The sequence below is a fragment of the Cupressus sempervirens genome, chromosome 3 (assembly GCF_028749045.1).
Source record: "Cupressus sempervirens isolate cs-2001-9-10 chromosome 3, ASM2874904v1, whole genome shotgun sequence".
Taxonomy (NCBI): Eukaryota; Viridiplantae; Streptophyta; class Pinopsida; order Cupressales; family Cupressaceae; genus Cupressus; species Cupressus sempervirens.
Window position 1 is genome coordinate 155,985,062 of NC_143120.1, and position 26,415 is coordinate 156,011,476.

Below are 26,415 nucleotides of genomic sequence, written 5' to 3' on the forward strand. Positions count from 1 at the left end.
CAGATATTACAGGAATGGTACAGTGATACAATGGTACAGATGTTACAGGAACTGGTCAATGGTTTTTCAAATAGCGCACGAGTTCTCACTTGGGATCCGGGTGGAGCATCCCTATGTATTACTTTTTTTTGGGGAGCTTGTTGGAGAGTTTGGTTGCTATCATTTTGGGGTGGATATTGGTATATTGCTGAGCTCCCATCTTCACTTGACAGTAGAGACTTGCAGGCTCACTCATGGAGTGAGACATTCATTCTAGATGAGGATATTGATACACAAGGCAGCAGCAAATGGCAGTTGGTGAGCCTTGGGATCCTGGCATTCAGTTATTTGGCACATTGACTCCTCTTGTACTGTTTCACCATTCTGGATTTGGGATGATGCATGTTGGGGTACATTGACTGAAGAGTAGAACCTCATTCTTGAGACGAGTATCGGATCCTGGCATTTGATTTCTACAGGTATGAGCAGATTGCTTGAGGGCAAGCAATCTTTGAGAAGGGAGGCTTTGTAATGTCCCCTTTTTCTGGGACATTATAATTCAATGTTGCCAGCTCACTTCGCCTAGGTTTCGGGGGCAAGAAGGTTCTTTTTGGGGGTTCAGTTCGAGATTTGGCCTAGACATTTCCAGTTCAGACCCATTGGAGCAGTTTTGGCAGGTTGTCCGGATACTTACTATTTTTAGTAAGTGAACAAAGCTCAGTATTTAGGATATCTCAGTGTTGGTTTGGAAGCATCTCGCCGAGAGCTTTCCAACAAGCTATTGCACATGTTTTTCTGAGTTGGTTTGGTCAGTTATTTTAATGCTTGACGATTATATGGTTTACTGGCTAAGTGACTTTAAAAGTTTATTTAACTTGTCACTTTATTCAAAAAGTATTATGTTCATTTAAGTGACTAAAAGACAAAAGGGTGCTTTATCCCACATTGCTTAAAGATGCGTGCATCACATGGGGAAAAGTGATAAAGGTACAACAGACTCTACATGGGAGGATATACGAAGATTATATTATTGAAAACAAATATTAATCTGGGAGTTGGAAACAATTGCTGGTTATTTCTTTGAAGACTCAAACCCCTGAAGAAACTTTGAAGGTTGGACACAAACCTAGCCTTCTTTCAGGTTCTATCTATATTGCCAATCTTACTGTTATTTGTGTTTGTAAGATTGGATATTTTGAATTGTTGCACGTTATTGTATTGCTGTTGTATAATACAGAAACGCATTTTGGGTTATTTGCATTAATCTGTTGGTTTATGTATAAGTTTTTGGATATTGGAGGAAATAAACACATTTTTTTGGGTTTTCTCATTTGTAAAGTTGTTGGCTATATATATCAGTTTAAGTTCTGAAATTTGTATCAAATACTGGATTACTGTTCGGATTTAAAATTTGTAAGTTTTAATTGAGGGTTTTAGTTAATATCTGAAAAGGGATATTACATAGAATCCAAATATAATATGTTGTAAATCAGTATTTGATTTGTAGATAAACCAATCTATCCTCAAAAGGGGCTATAGCAAGTGATTAAGAAATAGGCTATGTATGTATTAATATCTCATGTATTACTTAAATATACATATACACGTGTGTGTCTGTGTATACAAGTGTTCCTATCCGTAATAGAATCCAAATATAATATGCTGTAAATCAGTATTTGATTTATAGATAATAAACAGCACACCAATTCTGTTAATATAATGATCTCTTCCTGGGGATGAGTACAGAAATATTTTATAATCTCTGTTTCTTTCATCAGAAATAATTAATAAATAATAATTTTCTAATTCATTCAATCATCTCAATCCATGATCGAATTCCTTATTGATCCTCCAATGATCCTCCACTGCCTTCATAAATTGACAAATTGTCTATCATGAACGAAGAGTTCTAATGAAAGAGATATATCTTTTCTAAAGTCACATTGCATCCTTCTGACTCCTTCCACTGTTACTAACCAAACGGTATTAATGTCATCGTAGTTCATAATTTATTCCCTCTAATAATCAATATCCCATTAACTCTCAATATCGTGCTCCTTAATATTGATTTGATATTTGTCTTAATGGATAATGTTTAAAGTTTCATAACTCACAGACTCCGATATTCCTCTTCTTTCAGAATCAATATGTGGCTCCTTCATTGCTGTCTAAATAGCATTGTTTCCTTAGTGTGGGAGATTGACCCATAATAAATTGGTCTTAGCAAAAACATTAACCGCTTACATGGGAATCTAGGATATCATTCCTGACGTTGCAATATGCTACTAATAGGCATTGTTGCTGTTCAATATCCCATTGATATCAATATCGCTGATTATATATATCCTTTCAACATAATCTAACATTCTTGTTGCCCTTCTTGATTAATTGTATTTACATGAGTTTTCCCTTGAATTTAGTTTTACATTTGAAACTAAATAGAAAACTATTCATTTTCTATTTAAATGTGTATTTTATATTTTATTTTATATTTCAAATGGATAATAAATATGTATAAGTATATGATAAAGAAATTTGCAAAATATATTGTTTAAATTAATGTATGATTGTTTTTAATTTTAAATATATTGTTCCCGAAAAATTCTGGACATGAAGTGAAAACAATGTCATCAAACCTATTAATAATGGCTGTTACTCTATTATTTGATGGGAAATTTAATATTCAACGTTTGATATTTGATGGCAAATGAAATGAACTCTGACCCTTGTCAATGAGTTGCAGACAATAAAACACTGCCCCAGAAATGCTGATCGCAGCCTGGCATGATGAAATGCTGCCACACTAAGGAGAACGCAGCTTGAAGTGATTCAACACTGCCACTGTATTCCACACGCCACTGCCCAAATATGCATTTAATGACATCAAATGAAGACTTTAATTGTGGAACTTTAACCACTTCTCATAGCCGTCCTTACTCCTGTTGGCTTGCAGCAAATGATAATTATTTTCAGCAAAAAACAAGTCTTTCAAACCCCAGATCAAATGACAGTCCAAAAATCAGATTATTTGGCACAATTCTTAAAGCGCAAGAGCTGAAGAAATTCACAATTTCAACACCCAGCGTTCAAACCCTTGTTAGAACTCACTTCTTCATCAAAAAAAATGCATAGTGAAATAAATCAATCCTTGCCAAGCATTGTATTTATAACTTTTTAATGCTAAGGCTTCTTTATTACACTCAATGCGATGAGTGTTCTTGTGCACACTTTTCACTAAAGAGCCTTCTTCAACACACCATTCAATTAGAAGAATAAACTCGTAAAGTTAATTAACTAAGTCAAACTTAACTAATAACCTTCGTTATGCTCTTATTGTCAAAGCTCTATGAACAAACTGAGATAGTTCGACCCAAGGCGTCACCCCTGTGCAGTGCTATAAATAGTAGCAATTCTCCTGAGTTACTACAGATACTAAGTCGACCAAATATAGGCCCTTAAATCCAGTTGTTAGCTCACGAGGGTCACAATGATGAGCTAACGTACCCATACTCCTGAAATCTGCTAGACTGGGGACATCACAGGTTGTGTGGAAAGTTTTCACTCAAACAAGGGGCAACATAGACATATCATTTGGTAGCAATGATGAGTGTAACACACTGCCTATTACTATTATAGTGAAAGTTGTTGGTAATTCTCAGCAATCACCAGTTCCTCTTTTTTAATCTAGTGCATCAAAGCCTAAGTGGGTACATACCTGATGATAGATATGTTTAATTAATAAATAAGAGACAAAATAAATGATACCATTAGCAACTTTTTCTTTGCCAATGGTATTTCATTGCAATTTGCTTATTCTTCCAATTGTAAGAAGGTTTTCGTTAGGAATATGAACACAACCTTCATATGGAGATATTTTAAGGACCACTATCTTGGATTAAAAATATACGAAGATTAAAATCCTTCTAGAGAAAGCAAAGGTTACATGAATAAAAAGTGGATGCAACATCATCATGGATTGGTGGATGGACATCATTGTCCAGTCACCAATATCATGATAAAATTTATAGAGGACCCTTACTTTCTAGAATTGTTGAATGTTCAAGGCACTAGAAGTATTTCAACTTTACATTCTCACAATTTCTATTGATGAACATGGCATTAAGAGAGTGGTGCAAGTTGTAACAGATGTAGCTTTTGTATATTGTCAACTCCTTGGTATGTGCATACCAAGTACAATGCTCTCAAAGACATGGGAAAATACACTGCATAAAACAAGTAGAATTTGAAACAAGAAATGTGAGAAAGTTTATCTACAATCACCATAGGCTGCATACGTAAATATCGATCTTCCCCAAGAAGGGATTTCTCAAACCTATTAAGACTTCATACGCATCATTTTCATTCTCTTGGAAAAAGTGTAATTGAGCTCCAAAATGCAATTAATAGTCATGAAGCAAGTGTGAAATCGACAGCCAAGTTAAGAAAAGGAAGAGGATAAAAGAAATGGTCAAAAGCAATGCCAGATACATTTTCTTATTTATCTCTAAATTCCATAGTAATCAGACAGGAGATTATAATGCTCCAAAACTTACAAGGTGTATGAGTGCATCGATAGCATGTTCCAAATTGATCTATTAAAGGGGCTTGCATAGATAAAAAGGGTTTTTATTAGTACTTTATCATCCAAAAATACAACAAGAGAAACACTGAACTAAGACTTTGACAAATTTCGGACTTAATCCTTTAAATGTGCAATAAACAACAAACTTAATTTGACTGCTTATCATAATAGTAACCTAGATACACATAGCCCAACTTTTTGAGTACTCATACAGTATTGGAAATATAGTCCATCATATAGACCATATGTAGATGTACATAGAAATTAATGGAATTCAAGTGACATTTCTTACTGTTTCCATACATCTCCCACCAAGAAGCATCCCTCAAAAGTGGGAAACATCTAGTAAGAAGAATCATTGATATTTGTTTTTTTATTAAATTGCTTTTTGTCCTTGGAGCTATTATCTGGTTGACAAAGTTAAAGAACTGAAAAAAGACACTAATAGTCATGTAATTTGAATGTGGCAGTAAAGTTTCTAATAAAATCTAATATAGCACCAGTAACAAGAGAAAAGATAAAATGCTTAAAATTCTTCCGTTCACAAAAATTTTATCAATAGATTGAAATGGGAAAAAAGGTATTCCATCTTAGTAATTAATAACTATTACTAATAAATTATATGCTGTAGAAGTAACACTAACTATTAAATTCTAAAGGTTTGTAAATATTTATTTTTCATAACTAGCCATTTTAGTGTAACCCCATACAAGATTTTTTAACTGATACCTCTCTCCGATACCCATCTATCATCCCCAAGATGTTTTCAGGCTCCAGGTGAACATGGCATCATCTCATCTTAAATACCTTCACGCATTCTAAAGCTTGTCTTTATCACAATACACAATGAAACAACCTTGCACAACATTCTTATCAAAAAAAATTATAGATATTATGAATCCCCTTAACCAAAGCATATAAGTTTATAATTGTTCTCAACTTTCTGTGTATTTATATGAATATTTCTGCTAGGTTGGTGGCAATAGGGTAGCGCATACCTCTTCGTTTGGATTGGGAAACTCAATTTTCCTGTCAATTCGACCTGGTCGTAGAAGAGCTTGATCAAGAATATCTATACGATTTGTAGCCATAAGAACCTGTTAATCAAAAGCCAAAATTAGTAATCAAATGTGACAGAAGCTGCATTTATCTTGACAAAGCTATCGTTCACAGGCAAGAGCATCAATATAAACAATTTTATGCAAATCAGAAATGAAAAAATATCCTCACTTGAATGGCATTAAGTTATTTTGGACCAATTTATAAGCGTTAACAGTCACAAGGGATAACCCTTGAAAAAACATGTTGATCAGCATTGAACATTCGCCAGCACAAATCTCTCAAAACCCACACACAGAATATACAACTTGATCTGCATAAGAAAATTATGGTTGAAATTGAAATGTTGCATAGGTTCAAAACCAAACAACTATCTTACGAATATGCCGTCCTCGTTAATAATCTAGCGACTGGTGTCCATAGAATGGAAGGAAAGATTCAAATACAGAAAACCACGTGCATGCAATTTTTCTTTATAAAGGAATCACACTCTTCCTGTGTACTACCTCAGTAAGATATAGAAAGACAACACCCTTGGCTTAAAACTGAGAATTCCATAAAATTTAAAACACAGACAGGGTTCTTATTGTACAGATACAAAACTGACCTAACAATTCTGTCCCTGCAAACAGGTGGTTTAGTAATAACACTCGCAGTTCAGCATTTCTAGAAGTTCCTTTTGTGGGATAGGTAAATCCATTTGTGGCAGTAGAAGTTTGTTTGTGTGAATGGTAAATTCATTCTACCAACCAACTATTTGATTTCTCCCAGAAACAACAGCCAGTGCAGAAATGACAAAGAAAACTCTCATAGTTTGAGGACCTTTGGCACACGAAAGAGCATTCTAATACTTGTTTAAATAATAAGCATAAACAAATAGTAATTATGCATCAATTATCACCATAATCCACATACCAGAACTATCATTTGATGTACGATTCAAGTAGGGGTGACATTCAATTTGTAAATAATTTTCAACCAGTGAAAACATAGAAATTACAGACCATATTGATAACAGCGCAAATTTAACCTTCGGATATTCTGGAAGTATTTGCATTGATTGTGTGACAGCTACAAGGTCTAAGAAGAAAGAGCTACATCCTCATTAGGTTTCTGCAAGAAAGTGGAAGCAGAGAGTGGGAAAGATGGCTAAAGGAGATGAAGTCTTGGGTGAAAGCACAAGAGAGGGAGTGTTACTCTTAGAGACAAGTGTTTACTACAAGACAACAAAACAAGACCAAATAACAAAGAACCAATTAAACATTGATGTGCCATAAATTGCTCTTGCCAAAAACAATTATGAAAGTTTCAAAAAAGTGTTTACTACAAGATGATAAAACAAGACCAAATAACAAAGAACCAATTAAACATTGATATGCCATAAATTGCTCTTGCCAAAAACAATTATGAAAGTTTCAAACCACATAGAATGAAATTGTAAGAACTCTAACCCGTTCAGCAACAGCAAAATTGATCAAACTCACTTTATGGCTAGGAATGGACCAACAGATTTATCACAGCATTCTTAACTCTTCGTAATATAGTCAAATCACTATGCAATAACTTGAATGATCAAAGGAGATTTAGAACATTGCGGTATGTTTATTTAAAAAACATTCCACTGGATATTCAGTTAAAGTTACAATTCACAATGGACGTGTAGCAGAAAAATGCTCAAGCATCTAGACTGGTCTGAACTATTTGACTGGATGCTTTACATAGATAGACACAAATGAGTAACAATGGCATTTGGTGTTGCCAAGAATGGCTTACCTCTTCACGCGGCTTGGACAAGGTTCTGCTTACCCATCACTAATTTTGGACTCCTCGCTGCCTGTGTTCGAATCCCAATACCTCTGGTTACTGCTGGTATCACACAAACTGCAACTTGCTGATACAACCAGCAATGCTGATTGATCCCACTCCCTGGAGTTACCGTGGAAGATGACGGCTTAGGCTCATGTGAACGGCGTGCTTCACACACGGAAGATAATGATGCAACCCGTGTTGATTCCAGCAATGCACCTGTAGTTGCTAGCAATCCGTCCACCATACTCAACTGCCAACAAGCTGTCTGCGGTGACTCTGAGTTCACCCGCAACTCCGAATACTATGCCCCGTCCTAACAGCAGAGAGCATAAGTTAATCCAGCAGATCTGGCTTCCGTGTTGTTGATATCCTACTACACCCGATAATATGCATCCCTGCTAGGCTACTATGATATCCACCTTCCGCAGATTAATCACTCCCAACTCTGTTTAACACTACAAACTCCTACCTCTGCATATAAATACCTGTTAAGTCTGATCCTCCAGGCAGGTCTGATACGAGTAGAGTATCACTCCTCAATACTTACGTCAAACTGCAAGAAATCTCTAAGAGTAGCTGGGGTTACATCCAACTCCTCTGCTGCCTTAAGGGGTTTCGTCCTTAAGCAACCAGTCACATTTAAGCAACCTTCTTATATTTGAATAAGATCACATTTCATGGTGAGAATCTGAAGAAGTTCATTGCTTTTATACCTCAATATGAGGGAAAGTACAAACAACTAAGCAATGTGGGAGTAAAGTCTTTCATCTTCTAGTAGCCCTATCTATTATGAGATTAGAGGGAGATTTACTGTTTGTTCCAAGATTGTTTTTCTCTTTGAGCTTTCTTCAGTTATTGTGACCAGCGGTCTCTCGCACTCTATCTTCAAGAAGCCACCCTACTCCGTGATAGTACTTTACAATCACTACTTCCTCATCGGCATACATCTACTCAGCTCATTACTGCCTTTTTCACACCCTTATCTCCTTTGCGTGGTGTAAAAAGGCAGCCTAGTTCTACCAGTTCTTTTGATCATTCCAGGTCTGTCAGACCCTGTACCGGCTTTTTACATCAGCAGCACTCCTCTACAAGTTCACAAAGACAGATCAGAGCTCCTATCCATTTGCAGTCATATCCTTCTGTGACTGATCTTTTTTTTCTGCCAAGAAAGCACTCCTAGTCTTTGTCTTGGCCTCTCTCCGCACCTCTCTCTCTCTCTTCTTTTTCTTGTTTTGGTTGTACACTTCTTTTTCGGACACCGTTTGGTGCTCCTGCTGTTGTCAGTTGTCTTTTTGTAATCTTTCAGTCCCATAGACCTTTTGGTGGTCTTTTGTTGGACATTAAAATTATACTATTATCTTATTATCTAGTCACTTTAGTGACTTTGGTTATAAAATGACTTTAAGTCATAAAGTAACTTTATAAATCCACTTTATAAAATAAAGTGACTTAACTACAGAAAAGCTCCTCCACTTAAATATTTCCCAAACAAAACCAAACAAACTCCTGTGACTCGCTGGCATCCTCACAATCAATGTCGTTAGCCTATCCGGATGGGGAGATAGAGAAACAAGGTGCCAGTAAGGCCTAGCACGGAAAAGGGGGCATTACAAAAATACATGACTAGCATCATCAAGACACACTTCCAAGGAGGGTTTATAAGGTATGGCCTTACTTGAGCAAAGAGATTCTTAATGATATTAAGCTTAGATAACGATTCTCTCTAGGAACCCCTGGATGCTAGTACGAATGCATTATGGTTCTCAGATGCCATTGGATTCTCTTGGATGCGCCTAGGAAGCACCATCTGGGCTTGTGAATGCTTGCAAGGGCGTTGTTTGGGGTGTCCTGTTGGTCCATGGATTCCCTTGAACTATAAGGCTTTGATTATGAGGGCTTCGCCTTATAAGTCGAGGTTACCCATGTAAAGAGTTTTATTTCTAGCCAAGCCAAATGGCCTGTCACGAATTCTTCTCTTAGGTTTGAAGATACTTCTCTAACGATGTAATGTGATGACTGAAGAGAATCCAATTGTCTGTAATGGCTGTATGTGATTTTGTGCATTTTATTTTATCTTTTCTATTTCTTGGCAACAATCTTTGATCATGTAGCGGAGTTCTGGAGTTTGTTGATTTAAATATTTCTTTTGTCTAATCAAAAGCACTTGAGGCCAGATCAAGAAAGCCACAAGTTGACTGTATGCCTGGGCAGTCAAGTTTACCCAAATGAACTGTCTTTTATCATTGTTTAAAGATGCAGGAAGGCATCCCAATGCTCTGATGAAAATTAGATTTTCTATCTAATTTATGCATGTCAAGTGTACTTTTCAAATGATATTTCTGATTCTTTTGAGCTATCCAACCATTTCAAATTGTGGAGCCTTCCAATCCGAGGTGAGGAATCGTCTTTCACTGCTAACCCATTATTTGTGAAAAGATGTGGCTGAAGTCATTGCCCTTCAAAATGTATTAATTCCCAGGCTTGTTGGGCTTTTAAGGCCTAGCTTAGTTAGTTGAGGTACTTGGACTTTTGGATTCCAAGCCCACAATCGAATGATTTAATTTTGTATATTCCTTGCATTTATTTGCATATAATATATATAGATGCATCCAAAATCCAAAAAATAAAAATAAAAACTGCACGTCCACGCTTCCGATTCTCACATTTGCATTAGCATCAGCATTGGCAACTTAGACATTAAGTAATTGAAAGCTACTCAGATACATCATACTATAGTAGGTTGGGACAATACACTCTGTCACCGGTAGAAATTGTGTATCGGCCGATGGGTCCCTTCGGAAAGGAAATTGTGTATCAGCCGATGGGTCCCTTCGGAAAGGAAATTGTGTATCAGCCGACGGGTCCCTTCGGGAAGGTTCTTGTTATGTAGCCGACAGGTAAATAGTTTGTAGTGGACATGATGTATCTGGCCAACGGATACCTTCGGGAAGGTTCATCGGAAAGTATTTATAACCCCTTCAGGAAGCATTGTAATCAGGATATCTTACCATCGAAGCATAATGTACTATTGGCATATGCAAACAATAATAAGAGTTCTGCTGTTTGCTGTTCGTGTTCGTGTCTATTTCCTGTGTGCGTTGCTTAATTAATCCATACGGTAAACACACTCAAAAGCTCGATTTGCCTTTTTATGAGCATATGTTCAATAAACATTGTGAAAGTTTGCATCTTTCTGAAGCTTCCATACCAATGACAAGAAAAAAGAGTAACCAATAAACTCCACTAAACACTGTCTTGAGTGCACAAACAAAATTAAATGAGGATATGAGCAAAAGAAAGCTCAGATAAATTTATTCATGTCCAACAAGAGACCATCAAAAGGATCAATGGGACTGAGAGCTTATAATCAAAGAAGCAGCCAACAATGGGAAAACCAAACAGTGTCTGGTAAAGAACGAGCAACAAAGAAAAAGAAGAACCGTAGAGGCAAGGACTAGGGAGCCTTCCTCGACTGAAAGAAATCCAGCATCAAAGGGTACATACCAAGACAACCCAGAACCCCAAACTATAGCTGAGATCCACTAGAGGAGTGTCACTGCCAGGTAAGACCGCTACAAGGTCTCACAGATCTGGAGTGACAAGTGATAGTGGTACTGGACAGCCTTTTTACACCCTAGCCAGAGAAACAAGTCAATTTTCAAAAGCCATATGAGTCTTGATGAGTTGTAATCAAAGTAAGACCCCATAACAAGTGAAGTGGTACACCAAGTGGCAAGGGGGGGCCCTCTTCCCACACCTATTGAAAAAGTAAGCTAATGTGAACATAAAGCCTCCCAGGAAGGAGAGGTATAATTCATAAGGATTGGGACAAACATCACTTTATGACAACCACCAAGAGCTCTACAAAGTTGCAGACACTAAGATGGTTCTGTCTGTAGTCCCTCAAACCAGCAGTTCCATTTGTGCTATGGGTGGTCTTGTAACTGCTGGTGACAGCTCTTCAAAACCGGCAGTTTTGTTTGTGATGACGTCAGTGCATTCATGGAATGGCAATTTCATCCTGAAAACAAGCACTTTCTCAAAAAAATAATAACAAATTCATAAAACAAGAAAGAAAATTGCATCAATTTGTATTCCTTACAAGAGTACTTGACAAGATTAAGGACATTCGAGACCACCTTAAGGCCATTGACTGAAAAATGGAGGAAGAGGATATCGTAGTCATAACCCTAAAGAGTCTACCCAAATCATATGAGCACTTAATCGAAATGATCAGCATTACTGTCACAAATGTGACTTAAAGTTTTCAAACTACAGTAAGACCATTGAAAACAACAGTTTGGTAGTAGTGTCACTTCATACTCCTCACAACAAGCCTCACAGCCAAACCCTTCACAAGGATAAAGGCAAATCTTAATCAGCTTAGCAAAGAGGCTCCATCAGCCTCAGGATAGCTCGACAAAAAAAGAACATTCAGTGTAACTACTAACACAAATTCAGTCACTTGATAAAGGACTGTCAGAATCAACTCGCTTCTACACAATGAAAGCAGGGTCTTAGCCTACAGCCAATGTCGCAAAGCACTCTGAGTAGAAAGAATCTGCATTTTATGCCTTTATGGAAAAATACCCTATAGATCATGTGAAGTCTTTTGCTTGGCATTTATTCTGATGCTTCTCGACATTACACTCATTGGTGTAACAATCACAGACTTCTCACCTTTCACTGATTCAATCATTTTGGTGGAGAACAGAAAACTGTTGTTGACAAGAGCAACTTGCAAATACAATTTGGTGGGAGGAATATCATATTTCTCAAAGTATACCACATTCCTAGTATGGAATTGAATCTTCTCTATATGAGCAAGATTATGTGGCATTCTCCTCAACTTGATGCGGACTTCACTTCACACGAGTGTTTGATTGTCGATCGTGTGATTTGCACTCCTGTGGTTATTCACATCAAGGCTCGTGTTTTATTCAGACTAGTAAATTCAAGTGATCCTCTTGAGCATGCTTTAGTAGCTAAATCATCTTCCATCAGCAGTATGGTCACTTGAATACTCACTATCTTTGTCAACTTGTTCTAGAGGATCTAGTTCTTGGATTACCTTAGATTTAGACTCAGCATCACCAATTTTGTGGAGCTTGTCCGGCTCGGAAGCAACATAGTAAAACATTCAAGGATGGTGACTCATGGAAAGCCTCAAAGGTATTGTAATTGTCATTGGTGTAGTCGGTAAAATGTATAGTGTAGCCGACGGGTAGAGTAGTATCCAAACGGGTGCGTGACGCTTGAGTCACCCCTTCGGAAAGGTATATGTACACATCCGAGATGGACTTCGAAATCATCGTTGTGATCATTGTAGTCATTGTATTCGAATTGTAAACAGTAAGTGCATATATGAATAAAGTATTTGTTCTGCATTGAATCGTGTTATACTACATGTGTTAAGCTCTTACCCTGTATGGTAAACATTTGGTGCCGTTGCCAACCGTACCTGGAATGAAAGAATGATATGAAGATTAATGCCAAATTTGCTTAACAAGGATAGGAACAAGGTGAAAGATAAGGATAAACTATGTACAACACAAGAAATTTTAATTTTAGCACAGCAGGCAAAGCGTAGGCAGAGACTTCAGCAAATTGCCGAGGGGCACCGAAGGGGTGAAGAGGCACAGACGGAGGGAGTGCACTCACCTAGTAGGCTGAGGAGTGTCGAGGAATTGCTGGAGGAGACTCAACAATGCTTAAATTTGGTGGAAGAAACAAAGGAGGAGTTCCTTGACCTGTATACACCGAGGGAAGAGTGTCTGAACCGAAGGGAAGCAACTCGCACGGCTCGGAGTGCCGAGGGAGCATGAGCATGGAGTGATCTCTTCATTTCCGATACACCGGATGAACGAATACAGGCAGAGAATAGAATAGCCTCATTTGAAGAACTTCTTTCACCAGGCAACGTGGTTGTTGGAAACAAGACTGTTATACAGAACAGCGCAAGTGTATAGAACAGCACGAGTGTGCAAAACAGCACGGGAGTTCAAAACAGCGCGAGTGCTCAGAACAACGCAGGTACACAAGTACCTCAGAATCAAAGGAAAGTAACGATGGTAGTTCCTAAAGAAAAATTACCCAAGTTTCATGGTGATGGTACAGCAGATCCTATCCGACATTGTAAAACTTGTGAAAACATATGGACGGCAAATGGCGTGACGGATGAAGATGATTGGGTCAGACAATTCCCAACGACCCTGCGAGGTGTGGCAATACATTGGTTTTCCGACACCAATCCTCAGAAACTCAATACATGGGAGAACATTAAAAAAGAATTTATAGCGGAGTTCAGATTGCTTCGGGACAATAATGAAATAGCAGCAGATATATATAGTACTAAACAAGGAAAGAATGAAACAATCTAGGCCTATGCCAAACGACTAAAAGAACTAGTCGGAAAGATAGAAAGTCAACCAGCGGATGGTTTGAAAAACGGTGGTTTGTGGAGGGGCTATGACCAGCTCTAAAAAAGAAGATGAAGATTGTACCACTGGCGTCATACACTGACGCGTATACTCGTGCAATGGATTTAGAAAGTGAACAAAAGACAAGTAAGAAGAAAAAGCATAAATTCTCTGATTCAAATGATTCATCCTCGAAAAGTAGCAGTAGTGATGAGGAATCAAACAAGAAGGTGCGAGCATTACAAAAAGATATGCTTCGGATGATGAAAGAATTCAAGAATTTGAAATAGAATCCGCACACAGTGAAGGGAGAACTGTAGTGCACAGATTGTATAGAGGATGGCCATACAAAGGGCTCATGCCCGAAGAAACAGTTTTGTGAAATCTGCCAAGTGTCGGGATATTCCCTGAAAGAGTGTCTGTTTAACATGAAAGCAAAACGACACCAACAGGTGTTACTAACGCAGGAAGCGTCCAACAACAGCAATAACATGAGCAATGATGCAACTCCGGATGGATATCGTAATAATAATAGATGCGGAAGGGGTGGAAACAATAACAATAACAACGGAGGCCAGAGTAGAATACAGTACGATGTGAGTGGACGGTTGATGATACAATGTCGGGCATGCAATCTTTGGGGTCACTTCGTGAGGGACTGTACTACGAAGGAGACACCACAGCTACTGTGCAGATGGTGTGGTCCAAGGGACCATGAGGATTCAAAATGTCCCAAGCAAGGCATAAATCTATTAAGCATTGAAACGTGTGATGAGAAGGTATTGGTGATCACACGGGAACAGGCGAAGAAAGCGAAATATCCGAATGCAGAAGAAGAGAAGGAGAGGCTACAAAAAGCTCAAACAGAGACAGAAAAGCAAATAAAAACAGAGAAGTCACAAGTAAAGGACACTGCCAAAACATCAAAAAGAAACTTGGCGGAACAAAACATGGTGAAACAGATAATGCAAACGGAAGTGCCGATTAAACTAAATGACCTTCTTCTCACGATGCCATAGCAGCTATTGTAAATATGACGCCGTCCCCAAGAGTGACAGAGGAAGCAAAGGATAGTAAGGAAACAAAAGTGGTAGCAACAAACCCAATGCTACTGGCACTTACGACAAGAAGACACCTGGCAGCAGTGGAGATGGGCATTTTGGGTACTATGCTGACGGATACAATTGTAGACAGAGGATCGGGGATGAACGTGCTACTGGAAGATATTTGGAAAAAGCTTGGACAACCAACGTTATGGCCACCTACTTTCCAGTTACTCACAGCAGATCAACATGGGATAAAACCGTTGGGAACTTTGATGGCACAACCGGTAACAATTGGGACACAATCATTTTTACTGGATTTTGTGGTCATCCCACTGAAGAGAAGAGGGTACGACATCATCCTGGGACGGGGGTGGTTGGTGCAAGCAAGGGTAAAGCATGATTGGAAACAGATCACCCTGTCCATGGAGAAAGGAGGCAAGAGATTTATAATTGATTTGCATACACAAATGGTAGGAGAAGAAGCAGCGTCGTCAGACTCAAAAGGCGAAGGCGAGAGTGACGACGAAGGGAAAAAGAGGATGGAACCGGATGAAGAAGGGGTGTTGAGATTAGGAGGGTCAATTGATGACGACCTAGATTCAGTGAACGAACTACTACACTAGCAAATGGAAGATTACGAGGTTTTTCCAAGCTGCAACATTTTGAATATCGAGGAAGAAAAAGCAGGCAATGAGTTCCCGAAGGAGTACAGTTAACTAAAAGAGGGAGAAGCGCAGGTGGATGAAACACCGGCCCATACGTTCAGTAAAGATAAACTGATGAAGTATGAAGAGCCTGTGGTGAAAACAATGAACTTGGGTGATGAGGAAAATCCGAAGAACATTCTTGTAGGAGATGATTGGAACCCAGTGTTGAAGGCGGCAGAATTCAGAATATTCATGGAGTACAAGGATGGTTTTGCTTGGACATATAAAGACTTAAAAGGAGTGCCACAGAAGCTATGTGTTCACCGGATACCATTGATCGAAGGTGCAGTACCCGTATGGAAGTGGCCGTACCGAATGAATAAGAACTATGCAACATCGGCCATTGAAGTTGCACAAAACCGGTGGAAGGCATGGCATGATAAGCACTTAAAATTAAACAACTTTCAACCGGCCCAGTTAGTATTGAAGTATAACGGACGAAATGAAATCAGACCTGGGAAGTTCAAAGTTAAATGGGTCGGACCATACAAGATACGAGAAGTTGGCTATAACGAAGCAATTAAGTTGTGGACACAGGACGGAAAAGAAATACCAAATGTAGTGAAGGGATCGAAGTTAGAAATATACCATGAAAGAAATGAACCCCCGCCGACAAACAGCTGAGGAAGAATAGAAACATCTGTAAATAATGTATATATGTATAATAAGTAATAGAATATTGAAGTTGAATATAGCTATAGTTTTAAAAGTATGAAGTAGTAAAATAATAAAACATGGAGCAGGAAGCAAATGTATTAAAATGATGGGAATTTTAAAATTTTAAAAGTACTTGGGAACAAAAGTCTACCGTATGGCCTTGAAGGAATAGGATATGCAAGCAATAACTCAAAAAACAATCATAATTGAAGGAATTTAAAGAACGTACGGTCGATTAGAGGTGTTGAACTAAGAATATAACACCGTACAAACTTAAAAAGCCAACCATCAAGTTATAAAAGATCCCTTACAGTTAGAGGGAAGTCAAGAAAGAAGATAATTGGAATACCGTACGACAAGAGCATGGGAGAAGGAATTTGAAGCTATACGGCCAAAGGTAGAGCACAGAGAAGGAATTTGAAGCCGTACGGCCAAAGGTAGAGCATAGGAGAAGGAATTTGAAGTCGTACGGCCAAAGGTAGAACACAGAGAAGGAATTTTAAGCCATACAGCCAGAGGTAGAGAGTTTTGTAGTCATACGGCCAAAGGAAGAACACAGGAGGAGGAAATTTAACACCGTACGGTAAAGGAACCCACACAATTGAAGCCAAAACCATACACTTAGCAGGCATTGAGATGTAGAATACCATACAATGAAGCAAGAAGAAGATAATAGAGGACCATACGGTGACACTGTACTATTGGTGAGGAGCGGGTTTGGACATAGGCATAGGGCGTACGACTGGAGACATAAGACAATCCCGTACGATGTTTTAGAAAGAACTCACGGCAATATAAGGAAGGTGGAAAAGGACCGTACGACCTGAGTTTGTAGAGAAGAAAACAAGTCGTATGGACAAAAGCAAGAGCAGACAATACCGTACGGCCTTCAAAATGAGAAGAGAGTACAGACAAGATACAGAGAAATTATAAAACATCATTGCACGGCTGTATGGCATAAGTTGATACAAGGGTTGACATAGAAGAAGGGTGATAAGAGGTTCTAAAAATAAAAATAAAAAAAGTGATGACAGATTGAAATAGTTCGGAATGAGTAAGGCATAATGCCAAAGGGAAGGGAAAACATAAGCAGCTGCCAGAAAGAGTGAAATCGGAAGAAAATGACAAAAATGGTGTGTTCCATGGAGTTTTGTGTGAGTTTGAGCGTGCTAATTTGGTCTTAGCGGCGACCCCGCCCTATATTGCCCCAAGACACCGCAAGGGTGCTGCCCCTCGACCCCGGTGGGGGCGATGCCCCCTAGCCCCCAGTCAGTGCGGGCTATCAATCATGGGAAGTGTGACCAGTTGATAAGACCTAGAGCTGCTGCAGGCATAGTGTGCTAGAGGTGGAAAGATCAACGAAGCAAGCCTTTTGAGAGGGGTGATACGCTTTGAGGCACTAGGAGTAGGTGTTGGACGTGAAGCTGTTTTGGTAGATGCATAGAGACCTCGAGAGGAGCTAATCATCCAGTTGAAGGCAGTACAGCGACACTTAGCTCAGGGTACCCAGGAGTTGGAAGCAAAGAAAGCAGCATGGGTGGTTATCAAGGTCAGCTTGATTAAGGAGACAGTATTGTGTTAGCAAAGGCTACAGATGCAACATGGTTTGGAGACCAGTTTGGTGCAAGCACAGGACGAATGTGAAAGTGGTGTAACAAAAAAAGATTTATCTTGTTGTAGTTAGTCAATTAATGTATTATGTTTTGTTAATCTCTCTCAGATATTTTGTAATTGTCATCCGGAGACAACTTTTTCTTTTGGGGGGATGATGTCGATAAAATGTATAGTGTAGCCGACGGGTAGAGTAGTATCCGAACGAGCACGTGACGCTTGTGTCACCCCTTCGGAAAGGTATATGTACATGTCCAAGATGGACTTTCGAATCATCGTTGTGATCATTGTAGTCATTGTATTCGGATTGTAATCAGTAAGTACATATATGAATAAAGTATCTGTTCTGCATTGAATCGTATTATACTACATGTGTTAAGCTCTTACCCTGTATGGTAAACAATTGGTTCACACTAATGTATGTGGTCCAATGGATACTTCTTATGTTACTAGTGTCACACTGTCAAGTATTTCCTAATTTTTATTGATGATTTCAGCTATAAAATATGGGTGTACTTTACTTAGACAAATCATATGTATTTATTATATTTTAGAAATTTAAGGCCTTGGTAGAAAAAAGAGTCAGGATGTTCTATACTCACTCTTAGGTCAAATAATGCTTTCTCCAGCTTTTGTGATACACACTCAACAAAATAGCATTGTTGAACGTCGAAACCACACTATAACTGAAATGGCTAGGTCAATGATGGAACAAATGAGTGTTCCTAAGAAATGTAGGGCAAAAGCAGTATTCACTATAGTCCACCTCCTTAATTGAACCCCACACAGACTATTAAGGGGAAGACTCTTGAGGAAACCAAGACTAGTCGCAAGCCTAACATCAATCATCTAAAAGTTTTTGGCCCTTTAGCATATATATGGATTCGAGATGCCCAACACTCCAAGTTGGATTCCAAGGGTCAAAAACTTGTGTTCACAAGGTACCATGACAACCACAAGTCTTGTCACCTAACTGATATTGACATCGATTGTCTTACCTTCAATCATGATGTTGTCTTTGATGAAGAACGGGGTCATTTGTGCAAAATTATTGGGACCAGCCTTTGGAGGCTATTGATTTAGGTGTCACACTTCCATTTGGTTAACCTAATGAGAGGGATGACACTGACTTTGATGATATACTACTTGATTTTCCTCTAAACAATGCTCCTTTCATTGAACTTATTCCACTTATTCCTCCTACATCTAGTGTTGGATCTTCTACTCTTCAACCTACATGATGGGATAAAATATAGTCAACTTTGCGTTCATGGGCAACTTTCGTAGTATTTTTGAGCCTCAAACATGCATTGAGTGGGAAAAGACTATGGAAGTTGAACATTATAGAATTTTGAATATTAACATTTGGATCCTTTCTAATCTTCCTCTAGGAAAAAGGCCATTGATTGCAGATGGGTCTATAAAGTACAAAGCTAACAAAACCATCAACAAGTACAAAGCTCATCTAGTTGGTAGGGGGTTCCACAGAAATTAGGCATGACTAAGAGGAGGCTTTTGCTCCTACAACCAAAATGAGTGCTATATGGCTCACCCTTTCCTTAGCAACTCGAATTGTTTCAAAAATCTATCAAAAGTATGTTAAGAGTGCCTTCCTCAATGGTGAGTTGCAAGAAGTCTAACCTCATGGTTTCAACTTTCAAGTTTTGTGAAAAAGAACATCAGATGTGGAGACTAGTGATAGCACCCTATAGTCTGAACCAGGCTCCTTTGCCTTGGTACATCAGAATTGACACGCACCTTTCAGATAATGGTTTTCAGAGGTGTCCATATAATTCTAATATGTACGTCAAAAACACTACGGATGATATTCTTGTTCTTGTCTATGTTGATGACATGATTATCACTGGTAGTTCGAAATTTTTGATTGATCAGATCAAACACAATTTTTGTCCAACTTTGACATACAAGACTTGGGACTTGCACTATTGTTTAGGTGTTGAAGTTTGGCAAGCTAAAGGTAGTACATTCTTATCTCAATCTACGTATGCCACAATCTACGTGACAAGTTTCGGATGCAAGACTACAAACTTGCATCCACACCTATGGAGAAAGGGCTCAAGCTGACAACCAAATCAAATTCAAGCAATTGGTGGGCAGTCTCATCTAACTTACTGCTACTAGGTGTGATCTCAATTTTGCAGTGGACTACATTGCACACTTCATCACAGTCCCCAAGGCTGGTCATTTGGTAGCAACAACGTGTGTGTTGCATTATGTGAAGGAAACTTCTAACTTTCACCTACTGTATGGCAGAAGTCACAATCATAGATTTCTTGGTTTTACAGACTCAAATTGGGGAGGTTCCATTTATGACTGAAAATTAACAACTAATTTGAGATATAGTGCAGTCTCATAAATTAGCAAGAAGCAGTAAGTGGTGGCTATTTCCTCAACAAAAGTTGAGTATCGAGGAACAATTAAGGCAACTTGTGAGGCAGTTTGGCTTTGGAGGATTCTTTCAAACATGCAGATATCTCAAGCAGATTCTATTCCCCTGTGCTATGACAATCAAGCGGAACTCAAACTGGCCACGAATCCAGTCTTCCATGAGAGAACCAAGCATGTTGACCATCATTGTCATATCATTCAGCAGCTGGTTGAAGACGGAGCAGTTCAGTTGATGTACGTTCCAACTATGGATCAAACAGCAGATATTCTCACCAAGCCTTTGTACCAAGAACAGTTTGTAAAATTCAAGGGGCAACATGGTGTGATTGATAGATTGACCATCAAGGAAGGGTATTAGAATAATATCTTTATTATTCCTTATTTAATGGTCAATATTTTAAGTACATATTAGATTGTTTCTATTTTAACGATTGTTTTGTTATAGAAACATCTGTTTTGCAATCCCTACAAATAATAGTCTGATCACTCATTCAATTCATTAAATTATTTTACCAATTAATTTTGCAACAACTACCAAGTTGGTTTTCACCACAGCAAGGTTTCTGAAGAGAACATCCATAGTGTTAATGTGTTAGTTTGAATTTAAGTTTACTGTTTGTTCATGTTTCATTTCCAATAAGTTTATAACAACCAAGTTGGGTTTCCCCATAGAAGGCTTCCAAAGTAAAAGTTCATTGTGTTAATGTGTTTGTCTGAACTTCAATTAATTGTTTGTTCGTGTTGCATTTTCCATCATAGTACACGCAGCACGCTAATGCAGTACAACTCACATTAAAGTACTATTATTTGAAGTACAATACAACTACGGTCAGAATTTAAAACTTTTAACAATTTTAAGTGTGTGAGAGCTTGATAAACTTCACATCATATAATGGTCAAAATCTCTGCAGTACCCATGATTCATACCAAAGAACTACTAATCAATGGAATCGATTTTGACAAATATCTGGAAGGACAGTTAATTTTGTATCAAGATTAGAAGCAATACCTTAATCTTGTTTGATGCCTCAAACCCATCAAGCTGATTAAGCAGCTCAAGCATAGTTCTCTGAACTTCACTATCGCCATTGCCAGATCCAGACTCCATTCTAGTGGACCCTATACTGTCAATCTCATCCATAAAGATTATAGAAGGAGCATGTTCTCTGCAAATATGAAAAACAGAAAACAAAATCAGATGTTCATAAAACTTAGATAAACAACACTCGCATTAGATTTCTGTATAATTCTTACAAATGCATTCATCCCTGTTCCAGAGATTATTTTATTTAAGTTGAATCAAAGTTAGACGATTTATTTTAAGACAAGAAAAATAGGCACGTATAACATGACAATTCTAATCAACAGAGGATCCAAATAAAGCAAAGAGCAATGTGCTTTAGGCAGTCAGTCTGGCAGAGCAGTTGATAACAACATGAAGAGATGTGAAATACTTTAAATATGATACCAATCAACAGAACAGGCACTTCAAGCTTTCAAAGCATGATTATTTCAAATTTTCAGTCATCCCCATACTTCTCGCCAAATTAACACTATGCACAACTCCTAATTAACATCTCCCAGATTTCGTCGTTGTGCTTTCCTCACCTTCTGACAGACATCCTAAATAATTACCATATGACAGAAATCACTAATATGAGTGCTCTGTTTCTAAAGAATAATTAGAATTCTCCTAAGTTACTGGTTCAAGTTTGGGTTCAAATAACCGGTTTTCTGGTACGGAAAAATCTTGAAATGGGGTGTGGGTTTGTTTGGGTTCATATGTACAAAAAAGGTAAAAAGTGTGTGTGTGTGTGTGTGTGTAGCGCCTAGAAAAATGAATTAAGATTAGAATGCTACACAGTATCATAAAAACAACAAAAATGCTACAAACTTGTAATCCTAGCATCATATGTATTATCAACACCAAAATGGTAAAATAATATCAAGTTCAAGAACCATTGTTTAGACTTTCAACAATTAGAACTTGATGCTAAGTTTCAATCATCTAACGGATTATCTAAATCAGTGTTCCAGGACTTTGCAAGTCCGAGGCAGAGGCAGCCTTTCCGAGGCAAATGGCCTTTGGACTCGGACGCAGCCGACCGAGTCCAGGACTAACCGAGTCCCGAGCCCAGGACTCTCCTGAATTTTAATTTTTTTTCAAAAGATAAGAGATTTCTAGAAGGTGTTTTTTTCAGTTTTATTAAAATTGTTATTAAAAGACTTTTATTGTTAAAGGTTGTGTTTCACCAAGCAAATTGATAGACATACTTAAGACTGAGAGCCCTGTTGTTGTCTACAATGTGTACATAAAGTTGTAAAAACATATTTCTCAATATCTGAGTCTTCCATGACTTATCTTAGGCCTATTCGTAGAAGGGCATAGTGATAGGCTACTATGAACGTTAGTCTTCTACACTCTAGCTGATATTTTGATATATGTTTTCAACTTTTGATTCCATGGATTTCATATATTGTGGACATTTGACAGTGACACTATATTTAACTTTATATTATGTTATTCAGTTTTTTCCTTCAGAAATTTGCTGTTATACTTATGTGATCTATGCAAAATTGTGTACGAGTGTTAAGTAGCTTCTGTTTATCTCAATTATTGTGTATTTGATGTTAATTGACTAAATGATGCATGAAAAAATCTTTAAAATCCTTTAAAATCTTTGAATTTCATGGGTTTTTCGATTTTCCAAGTCCTTGCCGAGTCCAGTCACCAAGTCCAAGTCCGAGTCGGATTTTGACTTTCTGAGTCAAAAGCGAGTCTAAGTCCCGTAACTATGATCTAAATCTTCATCTTATTTTTCTTCATCAAAGGCATTAATTGGTTCACAAACATTGTCAATGTTATTGGAATCAACTGCACTAATAACATTCATGTTTTCCAAGTTGTCCAATGCTTATTACTTTTTCATTGTACAAAGAGCTTGTTTGTTTGTAATTAACATCCTACTTGAAAAAATGTTATATAAGTAGCTTAAAACTCCCTTCACCTATTGAAGATGTTATTTAATGTTTCAAATACGATTTATCACTATACAAAGCTTCCAATTATTCGAACAGGGGTTATTATCAGCATTGGATATAAAAATTTCACTAGAAGAAATTTTGAGGGCTAATTTAATTTGATGTAATAAATATTTGAACTTCAGCAAATTTTATTTTGTAATGTAAAAATCTTTATTCAAATTCTGTAATAATTGTTTTCTGCACTAAATTATACAATGTTCCCAATGGCACTATCCCTGGTTCACACTCAGTCTACTTGGGTCTGCACTAGTTCCATCATGGTTTGCCCTAAGTTTGATCTAGAGGAACCAACCTGCTTGGGTTCAAACCCAATTGGAACCCAAAAGGGAACCAAGACAAGGACCAAGAACCGTTTTGGTTTGAAGGGCTGAGGGGAAAACTGGGTAACTAAGGAATTCTCACTGTTCTTATGGTTCTCATAAACTGATCTAGCTGTGTACTACTTTTATTTAAAAATATATTTAAAAAGCACTAGCCCAGACCACCCTTTTCCCACCAGTTATTCACACCCTCACTTTCTCACCGACCACATATAGTTTACTTCCCAACGCTGCTGCATGCAACACATCCCCTAGGATCCCATTTGATCCTAGTTCTAATCATCATGATTACAGTTTAGCTTCCAAACACTTCAACATATAGCAAATACAATCACTGAATAACCTACTAACTGCTAAAACACAAGTAAAATAGATCATTGGATAAATCTGTACATGTAACTGAACTGGTTATCCAGATTAGCAACAAGAAATTTCAGGTTATTTTTATCTGTTTCCAGACATAATAGCTGGTATGCACAATAAGTAATCCATGTAAATGAAAATCTGACCCAAATCTAAATGCCTGCAAATTTCAAATCATTTGACTCCTTGTACAAGAGCTCTCCAGTAAAAGTTCTAACTTCAACTGCGACAGATACATGTCTATAATTGAGGATTAAAAATTGAGCTACAGGGCTTATGCTAGTGATTAAAATTGAATTGGCAGAGTTACTCGTAAATCATTAAGGAGTGGAATTACAGGATTTAGACCACAAGAGCTCTCAAGTAATAGTTTCTACTGATATTATTCCAAGCCTGCCCTTGTAACCAAAAACTTATGTACTCAATGCTAAACCTAGTTTTTGTTCTTGCATGGATGAACCAAAGCTGAACTACAGCAACCCTACAGGATAAACACGTAACACTCACACATCTCCATTTACGAATCAGATCATACATTGGTATAATAAATATATTAGGGTTCCATCCCAATAACATCACATATGTGCTAGCAACTGAATTTATAGACTAGCAAATATTTGCAATCTTTTAAATTTTGTTTGTTGAAGTTGATACAGATTTTCTTGAGAGTAAAGATCCACATCATTCACGAGTCATGATAAAAATTTCTGGCAATTTATATTAACCTCAACAAAGCTTCTACAAGGATGAGCTTATGCTTGCTATTGGGAGACCCACATTATTTGACTTCACACAAAATACATCTGCTTATGATCAATACCAGTATTTTTCATCTAGAGACTACTACCCTGACCTATGTAATGATAATCTTGGAGAAACTTTCTGAAATGCATAAAAAAATTCTTATATTGCATACAGCTTTGACAGCCAATATTTGAGTACTAAAAAACCCTGGGAGGATAAATAAATGATTCTTCAAGTAGTCAAAGAAGGTGTGCTCTTTGTGAGATTCCACAGTCCAGTACTTGATGATATTACACATTAGAAATTACTATTACTGAAGGTAGTGAATCCATGGTATGCAACATCAAAATTTAAAGCATCTTCATTCCTCATATATATTACCTGATATCCTACGACATCAAATTGTATGGAGAATTTCCAGACCTTGATCCACCACTAGAAAATACATGCAGCATTGGGAGTCCATAACACTAAAGATCTCAGCAAATTGATAAATATGGTTAAAGGATTCAAGTTTCTAATTACCCCTCCCAATTAAAAAGAGGTTACATTTCCACATGAGACTTGTAAATGACCATGGTACTTGCCAACAGTAACTGTAGACATTTTACTCATCAATATATGTGCCTACCAAAAGACACATGGTCAAAACAGATAGTGGCCATCATATCTATTTTAAACATGCTCAGAGTTTTAAAAAATTAAGAAAGCTACTATTGTCATTCAATAAAAGATCCGGGTACAAAGTCCTTCACTGAGCAATTTCCCTAAAATAGGTATGTAGCTTTTTTCCCTAAAATAGGTATGTAGCTTTTCATAAGACTGTACATCTATGAGATGTATATATATGTAACATTGAATGGGGTCTTAAATTTTAGAACTGTAATCATGACTCACAAACACATTACAGGGAAACTTACTTCTAAATCCTGTAATCATGACAAATGAACACATTACAGGGAAACTTACTTCTAAATCTGGAGATGTAGAACATGTCAAAAAGAGTGTTTCTTTGATACATGGCCAATCTTAATTTATTTGATACAGAAGATGAATAATCACCTTGCCATGACAAAAAGCTCACGAACCATTCTTGAACCTTCTCCTATATATTTTTGAACCAATTCAGAACCAGAAACTCGAATAAAAGTACAGTCTGTATGATGAGCAACTGCCCTTGCCAGCAACGTCTTTCCTGTACCAGGGGGTCCATAGAGCAATACACCCTTGAACAATAAACAAAAGAAAAAAAATCATTAAAATATTTCTAGGAAGAAAACCTTCAAGCTTGAACATGAAATAGTCCTAACAAATTACAAGCCTAATGTTCTAGAATTAATGACCATAGCCAAAAAAATAATAACTGTAACACATACCTTTGGTTGAGCAATTCCAAGACTTTCAAATAGTTCTGGATGCTTAATTGGAAGTTCGATAACCTGCACATGAATTAATTAGTTAAACAACTACAACCTGCAAATATTTAAATGCCATAGTGTGATAAACTCCTGACAACCACATTCTTATCCTATTGCATGGAACAAAGAGACAAACGTTGCAGTTACTAGAATTATAATTTGTGAGGGACTTAACTTGTGTATGTTCCCAAGTCATCTCAAGATAACCTCTTTTAGTGATCATTTGCACTGATGACAATTTATTACA

At 37.6% G+C, this 26,415-nt stretch overlaps 1 protein-coding gene across 2 annotated transcripts in view; it reads right to left on the bottom strand.

Annotated features, from left to right (window-relative positions):
• The window catches only part of LOC149565231 (26S proteasome regulatory subunit 8 homolog A), a 109,137-nt gene that overhangs the window by 44,080 nt on the left and 38,642 nt on the right, over nucleotides 1-26,415 (bottom strand). The window contains exons 4-8 of one of the 2 annotated variants that reach the window (XM_089818781.1): nucleotides 26,127-26,189; nucleotides 25,813-25,976; nucleotides 21,288-21,444; nucleotides 5,560-5,658; nucleotides 4,533-4,571 (exon numbers count right to left, since the gene is read on the bottom strand). In XM_089818781.1, coding sequence (XP_089674907.1) covers nucleotides 4,533-4,571; nucleotides 5,560-5,658; nucleotides 21,288-21,444; nucleotides 25,813-25,976; nucleotides 26,127-26,189 — 522 coding nt within the window. The remainder of the gene's footprint in view (nucleotides 1-4,532; nucleotides 4,572-5,559; nucleotides 5,659-21,287; nucleotides 21,445-25,812; nucleotides 25,977-26,126; nucleotides 26,190-26,415) is intronic. The other variant, XM_089818782.1, reaches the window with a different exon arrangement.